Source organism: Teleopsis dalmanni, chromosome 1 (assembly GCF_002237135.1).
Source record: "Teleopsis dalmanni isolate 2A chromosome 1, ASM223713v2, whole genome shotgun sequence".
Lineage (NCBI taxonomy): Eukaryota > Metazoa > Arthropoda > Insecta > Diptera > Diopsidae > Teleopsis > Teleopsis dalmanni.
In genome coordinates this window covers 157,694,539-157,704,732 of record NC_051846.1, presented here as the reverse complement: position 1 = coordinate 157,704,732, position 10,194 = coordinate 157,694,539, and the positions used below count along the sequence as shown (strand labels likewise).

Genomic DNA, 10,194 nt, shown 5'->3' with positions numbered 1-10,194 from the left:
TTTATTTATGAATTTTACTATTACTCATTACATTTATTATTATTTATTAAAAAATTTTTAATTATTTATTAAATAAAGGTTCGATTCCTTCTAATTTTATGTATTATTTATATAAATATTATTGCTTTATTATATTAACGTGATATTTGTTTTTATTTGAAGTACTGTTTTCAAATTTTTTATATCCTTTTTTTGTATGTTTATGTACTAATAATAACTTTTTACTTAACTTAAATTAATTAACAAAATATTTTTTTATTCAGCATTTATTAAGTGAATTAACAAGGAAAATAAACAAAATAAAGTCGACGACAGCGCGGATGTTAAAATCGTATTTTTCCTTTACTTTAATTTATTTGCTTTTCTAGTCCATTCTCTTTTTTTATATTATTTTAATTATTTTTTCATTTTTTATTTTATTTTATTATATTAATTTTATATCAAATCAAAAAACTATATACCATATATTTTTGTTCGTCAAATTTTTATTCTTTTTCAATTATTATAAATTTCAATACAAAAAATTCAATATTATTGAATCAAATATTCACTTTATTAACATAATATTATTATAGTTATTTTTTTAAATAAATAAAAATTTAAAGTTTTTTGTTTAAATATTTTTATACAATACAAATATATATACTATAAATATATTCCTTTTTTAAAGAATAATTATTTATTTCATTAAACATTCCAATGAATTTTTAACATTACGTAGTTATTTGTTTATAAAAATTTAAATAATTAAATATTTCTTCCAGTTTTATTTGTATACATTAAATATTTTTATTTATTTAAATTAGTATTGCTTTCTAAAGCATAAATAAATTTGCTTTTATTTCACAGCAGTTATTTATTTATTTCACTAAATGCTCAATTTTTTAAGTTTATGTATTTATTTGTTTAAATAAATTAGTAAATATAGTTAAGGTACGCTCTTATTATATATTCAAAAAATTTTTTTAAGTACTTTTGTTTTTCATCATCTTTATTTTATTTCTCTCTAATATAATTTTTTGTTTTTGTTGGAATTAATTTTCCTTTATTTTGTTTTCTTAATTTTTAACAATTTCTTTAAATTAAATTTCCATTTAATTTTAATATTTTTTTTTGCGTTACCTGATTTACTTTAATTTTTACTTTATAAACACAATGAATATGCTATGTTTTTTTTTTTAATTTTAAATTATTTAAATCTTTTTTAAAAGTAATGTTTTATAAATTTTTTAAAGTAATTTTTCTAAAATTATTTTAATTTAATTTTTATAATTTTTTTTTTCAATTAATTTATTTTAATTTTTATAACATTGCACACAAAGCTTTTTTTTTGTTTTGTTTTTTTTTTAATATGAATATCGTTTTTATGAGAAATAATTCACATTTATTAATTAATTAATATATTTTTTATTTGAATTAAATTTCACACAAAGACAATTTTTTTTTAGTTTTGTTTAAATTTTAAAAATTAATAAATTTTTTTGTTAAAAAAAATATATTAATTAATAATTTATTAAATAAGAAACTTCAATTTACTTTTATTTTTATTGGCATAATTGATTTCACCATTGACTCGAGTGACTTGAATTATTTTTATATTGTGCATACAAATTAATTTATAAATCACATTACACATTCAAGTGATTTATTTTTTGTTTTAAACAAAAGTTGGAGAAATTTAAATTTCTTTCAATTTTTATCCGATTTAATTCCTTTGACAATCGCACTAACCGACGAGTTCGAAGATACTGAAAACAATTTGATGTTGCTCATACGCACCATCGGACATCTTTTCCTTTGAGTGCTTTTATTTTTTTTATGAATGAAAAGCTTGGAAGAGTAGGAGAGCTACTTTGAGTTACTTTTGCAATTTTCTCAAAACGAAACTGTTATAAAGAAAAAAAATGGTTTTATATATAATTAAATATAATATAGTAATAAATTTTTTATGTAGTAATAAATAAAACAAAGAGGTTCTTATCAAATTATATATATATATGTACATAAAATACAAAATATATTTAAATGCAAATTAAACATAAATATAAATTATATAAATATATATATATATATATTATATAATAAATAATTATTGATATATCAACAGATTTAAGAATTAATTCCAATTAATTTCTATTTTAATACACGGAAGTAGATCTTACAAATGAAGAACTGTACGATTTTGCTTCGCCGGATATTATAATACATACAATATAACAAACATTTCCGTTTATTCGTTTAAAAATGAATTTCAGTCATTGTGATGAATCTTTATCTACATTAAACTACATTAAAAAATAAAGAAATCAAAATACTTCAGGTGTGGATACAAAACATGTTCAAAATCTTAAAATATTAGGATGGTGTTATCTTTATAATTCTCAATGAATGGGTTTAAAGAATCGAAACATTGCTTCGAAACTGATTAAATTACCCTAGGCGCTACTCCTTATAGTACTTTAACCATTCATATTCCATCAGTAAGCTGCTCGTGCTAGTAATATTAGAGTTGTTGTAATTAGGAATAATATATTACAGCAATGAACGAAAATAAACCGTACAACATCATAGTGCATTGCTCATGTCTCAAACAATTTAAAAAAATTTTAGATTGTCCGAAATATGTCCGAAACACTGAAATAGTGTACTGTTTCCGAATCTCCTGTAAAAGTTTTAATGTTCGCGTAGTATTCTTTCCTCGAAGAGAGTGATCTTTTTAATAATATTTTCGCGAAGGTTGTGATCTTTTTAATGATCTTCTTACGAAGATACTCAACTTTTTAGCGATCTTTTGCCGAAGATAGTGTGTTTTTAGTGTTAATCTAGTGTCTCTCGAAAAAACGATTTGGAAATGTTTAATAATTAAAGATATGTTGGCTTAGAATTATATTACATTAGCTAAGAAATCAACCCACCCGTGTTGTGAGGTTATACAGAAAACGCACTTTCGACTCAATATGATGCACTGATTATAAAAATTTGAAAATTGAAACTGCAATTCAACATATATAAAGTGGATATAAAGTGATTCTTAATTTTTTTGTGGCACTTTTTATTTTAACTCTCAACTAACATAAACTGATTTATATCCTTGCTTGTGAAAGAAGTTGCAGCATTACCACCGTCAACTTTGGCCACTGACATAGTAATATCAGCAATATATGTCAGAATGTAATTATATATTATATATTAGTAATAATCAACAAAACTTATATTTGACTAACAATCAAATTAAAAGCAACATAACTTATTTTTTAAAAAAAAATAAAAAAATGATACCTATATCTAATTCTAGATATATATTTAAATCTTAGATATATATACGAATGCTAGATATATATTCAATTATGATATGGTGGAAATCATATAAATGAGTCATACTTCTGAACATCTTTAGGGTATAAATTGTAATAGCCAAGTACGTCTATCGGTCTATGTGTATGTCCTTAATTTACTGGATAGAAGATTTAATTTAAAAATGTTGCTTAGGAACTTTATGTAAATACTATCAGACTGATTGACATGCTGATAATGTTATGTAACCCAGACATATTTATATATATACATACTATATTTATAACTATAATATTAACAATCAAAAATATTTATAATAATATGTAAAATAAATAATTATAAAAAGTTTAACAAATTAAAAAATAAATTAATAAATAAATTAATAATTAATTAATAAATAAATAAATGTAATGTATATTAAAAAACAATAAATAATATGTTTTAAAATACCACGCTGTACCTCTCCACCACGCACCACACCCGTGTCACGTGTTGATTGGGATAATTCAGTAATATTGTTTTCAGATGGACAACGAGGTATATTTAAATTATCAATGCCTGCATCATTGCATTCCACATTGTCTGGATTCGTTGAATGAATGTTATATAAAACTTTATTAGCAGTTCCCCGTACAAGTATTTCATCACTTTCTAAAGTTTCCATTGAGGTCCGGGTATAACATTCATTCGTAATTTTATTTTTTTTCCTGACTGTGTTAATATCAATAGAACTGTTTGCATTATTATCCACAAAGCGTAAAGTACTTGATTTACTAGAGTTTTGAATATATCCACGTTCACTCAATGGTTTACCTGAACCACGTACCAATTGGGATAGTATAATGATATTGATTTCAGGTATATTTAAAGGATCACAAGAATGTACACCATTAGCTGAATAAATGGTATTATCAGAATGATGAACGTTGTCTTTATCATTACATTGGGGCGTTAATTTGCATTGTTCCTTGCCTGGATGCGTTGTATGATTGTTATGTAAAATTTTACTAGCTGTACCACGTACGTGTGATTGATTATTTTTTACAGTTTCCATTGCAATCCGGGTATTGCAGAATTTATTTTCTTTTTTACATTTGTTCATTTTACTGACTGTATTAATATCAACAGAATTGTTGGCATTATTATCGTCATAATAAAAAGTACTTGGTTTACGGGAGTTATGATTATATCCACGTCCACTCAATGGTTTACCACCATGACCACGTCGAATACTGTAACTATTTTTCGAGAAACCATGGAAAACTTCTTTTTTGGGTATTTCGGTGTGTTCTATGTTTTGCTTTCTTTTATAATCAATGGATATATATTCACAAGTGATCTGACACCATAATGTTGCAATAGCCTTTGAGCAATGTTCTGTATTATCAATATTCTGGTGAAACTGAAAAGTAAGATGTAGAAAAGATATATAACTTTATATATTCAGTCACATTGTTTAATGTAACTTTGTTAAACAGTGAAATTCTCTAATGGGGAATGGTGATAAGATATAGTTTATACCTTAGAAAAATATCTTCCGAATATTTTTAAAATTTTTTAATATGTATGATTAAACATCGCATAATATACTTATGAAAAATCACTTGCTTGTATATAAAATAAACGGAAATTATGCAAGATCACTGCTTAATGATTAAAATACACCTATAGTTCATTGAAAAATATCGTTATCAATTTAACTTTGGACTGTACATTGTGACCGAAAAGTTTTCGGAGGTTCTCATTTAAAATTCGCGCGCTGTATATTTTTCGATATTTTAAGTTTATGTAGTTTGGCAGCCCTGTCCTTAATTACTATGCCAAAAATGAGCGCGATCTGTCAGACAGTTCGTTTACGGCAGCTGTTGAAACCAGTTCACCTCAGTAGTGCGTTGCGAAAAAACAATGGAAAAAAATATTGAACAAAGAGTTTGCATCAAATTTTGTGTTTCGAACGAAATTTCGTGTGCAGAATCGTTGCGAATGCTACAAAAGGCTTATGGGTAATCAGTTTTATCGAAAACTCAAGTTTATGAGTGGTACAAAGCCTTTCAGGACTGTCGTACGACCGTCGAAGACATGCCGCGTTCTGGACGACCTTCGGCCTCTACCACCGACGAAAACATTGAAAAGGCAAAGGAAATCGTGTTCCAAAATCCTCATGTGAGTGTTAGAGAGATAGCACGAGAGCTAGGCATCGGTCGTGAGATGGCTCGTTTGATTTTGGTGGATAATTTGTTTATGCGACGTGTCCTCGCCCGGCTTGTTCCGATTCACCTCAATTTGTTCAACATTATCAACGATTTTAAGGCCAAACATTCAATAAATACCATCGAACAGCCACCGTATTCACCTGATCTTGCACCGTGTGACTTTTTCCTGTTTCCCAACCTCAAATTACCACTCAGAGGAACGCGTTTTGAATCCATAGAAGACGTAAAACAGAATTCGCAGAGGGAACTCAAAGCCATACCGGAAAGCGCCTATATTTGCTGATTGGAAGAAAACGTGTTGGGGCATTGTGTGTCGCTTCTAGATGGAGCATGATGAGGGAATAATGTTAATAAATATTGATGAAGATTAAGAATTTTGCGTTTTATTTAAAATTTCCGGAAGCTTTTCGGTCACAATGTATATAGTCCATAATACATATTTGTATAATAATTGTAGAGTAAAGCACAAAATGCCGTCATTGAATTGCACAATAGCTTATAAGTGGCTTTGATGTGATAAGTCACATATATCTATGTCAATATATATTTGCATAGTCTGTATCTTTTTATTATAACATAGCTACAGAGCAACCTAAATATTTTATATAAAGAGAAAGAAAATTACTTAATACTACTTCTCAGATTTCAATCAAATCTGATAGCTCATTTGAGGTAACTATAATACCACAGAAGTTGTTATCTTTCATAATAAAAATGATGTTCATATACCTGACAGGCTGTTTGGATTTTGTCGCACACCCTCTCTTCAAATAACAATGAGATTTCTGACCTTGTGGCTGCATTTACGCTGATGGACGCGTTTTTCATATGTTCCAGCAAAACTTCTAGCGGTCGTATATCTAATTTAATGTCGTTTGTCCCCAAATCAAGTTTCATGAAATTCACGATATTTTGCGCTATTTTCATACCTTCCTGTATCGTATAAACTGGCCGATAAGTATTTGTTTCTTTCTCTTTTGTGAACTCAATTATTTCATTATATACTTTGGCTATATTTTTCTCACCAATAGCATATGGTGGTATTGGCAATCGATGCGTCTCATCAGAGTGTATCTTGGCATTATATTGCTCTCCGTGCAAGGATATGCCTAATAAATATTAAAATATTAATTAAAATTATTAACAGTCTAGTGTAAGAAAACAAATACTGAAATATGTTTTTTATATCAATCAGAAGTAATTTGTTGTATATTTTTATATATAGTCTGCCTCAAATCCGATAGGACTAGTCTCAACTCATCCGATTAGACTGTATACTCATTAAACCAAATATCCTTCATTTTGGGTGACGAAGCAATTTAGTAGTTATATAAAAGGTAAATAATCACTACATCGTAGTTCGTCATAATATAGGGCAAGAAACACCTAAAATTCTTCCGTTTGTCTAAGTCTTCAAACAAAACACTGTATGGAGTTTCGCTATTTCATCGAATTTTGAAGAAAATCATCTGTTCGATGAGATATATACACCATAAACTATTTAAAAAATTTGTTTGACTTTCTCGATTTTTTGCATCTTCAATTATGCAATCGTCAAGGAATCGACAATACCATATATTCATTGCATTATTAAGTATTCATATCCCACGTTTTTGGTCACTTTCAGCAAACGTAGTACCAAATTTTTTCGATCTAAGTAACTAAAATTAAATCACATTGAAAGATCGTCAAGCGATTCGACCAAATTTTGACCTTAAGTAGTGCCTAATTCACTATACATCTACTAGATGTAGATGTTTAGATGTCATTGTACTTAAAATTTGTAAGAAGCCAGACTGACCGAATCGGATAGAGACCAGTAATAACCAATTAAAATCGTTTGGGTTTAAAATTAGTTGGAAATAATGATTATTAATGATGAGTCTGATTATATCTGATTATATGGTATATTCATGATAATACAAATATACTTACACGGTTTAATCAAAGTGTGATATATATTTGTGATCCCCTCATCTATTGAAAACTCAATTAGGCAAACCTCTGCTGGAATATAGAACCCGCCTCTCAGTGTTCTGACGAAGAAATTTGCATTAAAAATAATGTATTTTTCAGAACGGATCCCTAAATGTGACAGGAATGGCATGAAGATTAATTCGTTTTATTTTATATATATTTTTTAAAGAAAAAACTTTTAAAATTCACTTACCTCTGCTCTTTGCTATCATTTGAGTTTCAGTCATGATATTGAGTTTGATTGGCTGCTCTAGTATTTTTTTATTTTCCTCCTCTTGCAATTTTGTTTGCTTGGTCTATTCCATTTTCTAAAAAATTTTCAACTAAGAAGAAATATTATTCGAAATAATATGATTCGGGTGTTTTGGAACTAAGGAAATATCTTTAATTTATTATATAGAGAACTTATTAATATGTCCACTTTTTTGTTAATTAGTTGTCACAATTCCATACTTTAGGTTTGCAGTTTAGATTTATTTATTAGATAAAGATCATACTATATATTTTAAAATAACAAAATTTTGATTTTTGATCTTGATGTTTAATCAAGATCTTGATGTGAAGATCAAGAAGTGTTACAAAACAGTAATAAAATGATAAATAATTCATAAATTCTAGAAAAAAATTTACAAGTTTATACTTACATGATGACATATGTATATACGATCATTGGAGATCATGTGATAATCCATAAAACTACTTTTTTTAGAAATTCAGCAAAACGAATCCTCGCGCTCAAATTTTTTTAAGATTCGAAGTTGAAATTCATATGCAGAGGCTGTAACAGTAATAACGTCTATCTGAATCTGGAATCACAATTCATATGTTACTTAGTTTTTGAAAATAATGCAATTTAAAATGAGATTGAATATCTGTTTTTTTTAACTTCACATAAGAGCTCACATAAGTGCTGAAGTCGAACTAAGAGTTTTGACAACAAAACAAATCATTAAATATTTTCTGAATGAGGTTTGTTAATTAATTAAAAAAAAGAAAAACCTTATTCTCTAATATATTGTTAGGCTCACTTTAGATACGCCCTTGCCATCTGCTTATCATATGAAATACAGTCAAACTTCCATAACTCGAACTTCTATAACTCGAATTTCTCTATAACTTGAACAAAAATTTTGTTCCGTGCCCATAGGAATATGGGAAAGTGGATATAAGTCGAATTTTTGTTTTAAGTATGAATCCATTTTGGTATTAGGGAAAGTCCATCTTTCCAAAACAAGTGTTTAATTTTTTTTTCTTATGTTGATTCTTTGTGCAAATGCCAGTCGCTGGCACCGTGGTTTAAAATAAATTAAATAACTTCCAATGCTACTCTTAATAATTATATTGAGCTTAACAATGAAATTTGTACATTAAGCTTTCCCAAAGATGACGATATTATTGAGCATTATAGCTCTGAATTAGTTTATCCAATTCTAAGCGCAACGGAAAATGATGATGAGGGTTCGGTGGATGTGATTGTTCATCAGCGCTCCAAGAAGGAAATAGAAGACCCATTCAAAATTTTGAATCTATATTTGCAAACGAATTATACTACAACTGATGATTACTATAAGAGTATGCATAAAATGGAATCCCTTTTTATTGAAAATAAGAAAAAAATGAAAGTCTCAAACCCTAATATCTGAATATTTTACTTCACTATTACTTCTGTGTTTTGTTTGATTGCAAATAAATAAACATCTTAAAATGTAATTCTAGTTTCTTTCAAAAATAAAAAAAGAATAAAAAAATTCTCTAAGTCGAAGTCTCCATAAGTCGAACATTTTCTTTGCAAAATTAGACTTCGAGTTATGGAAGTTTGACTGTACTAACAACGCTCGTGGTCTGCACATTTCAAAATCAGATAATTTTGCTATAGTTATATCACCTCAAATTCTTAAGGTAATATAATCACAATCTCGAAACATCTTAATCCAACGATTATTTTAAATCGAAATCGTTTTTCATTTTGGCATGTTGTGAGTCTGGTTCTAAATGCCTATAGCATGGCACGGTGACAGGCCCGGTATGTTCGGCATCTAGGGTCACACTCACAACAACAAGGTTGACACAACATAGTCTTTAAAGGACAGTTGTAGATAAAAGATTTATAACAAAAAAATAATTTTTTTTACAAAAAAAAAAAAAATTAAATTTTTTATTAAATTTGTGCCCTGATTTTGATTCGATGTTTGGTCTTGCAGTTCTTCAAAATATTACATACAATATTAAATACAAATTAATTTCCAAGACCCGATGATGGGATTTGGCAATACTCGAAACAGCTGTATGGTCAGCGAAAAATTCAAAATTAATTATAATATAAAAAATAAAATTTTTGTTGTTGTAGTTTACTACTGTTTAAAAAAACTTATTTATAAAAATTTAAAGAAAAGTCAGGTTTTCCGCAAAAATCACTACACATTTTCCGGATAAAAAAATAACTCTAAACCACCACAACTTTTAAACGTATCAACGTAAAATACTCAATTTAAAGGAAATTTAATGGATTATGAGATTATCTTTTGGATGTATGAGAAGCATGCAGAAAGCACCCTATATATTTGATTTAATGAAAGCCCTAACCATACGTGTTTATAGTTAAAGGATTCATTTCGCAATTGATGTAAAATCAGTTCAGCTGGAGAATTTGTATGCAGCGCTACATTTTCAATGAGTTACTTAGGACGTGTGCGAGTTAGGCTAAGTTGAT

At 27.6% G+C, this 10,194-nt stretch overlaps 1 protein-coding gene across 2 annotated transcripts; it reads right to left on the bottom strand.

The window, feature by feature from the left end:
• Nucleotides 1-1,615: 1,615 nt before the first annotated feature.
• LOC119669580 lies at nucleotides 1,616-8,290 on the bottom strand (the record flags this gene model as incomplete). 2 transcript variants are annotated; one of them, XM_038079527.1, is given in 6 exon segments in its annotated part: nucleotides 1,616-1,886; nucleotides 3,755-4,696; nucleotides 6,237-6,616; nucleotides 7,443-7,592; nucleotides 7,678-7,807; nucleotides 8,129-8,290. In XM_038079527.1, coding segments are annotated over 5 exon segments (1,623 nt in total). In that variant the 3' UTR covers nucleotides 1,616-1,769.
• Between the last annotated feature and the right edge of the window lie 1,904 nt (nucleotides 8,291-10,194).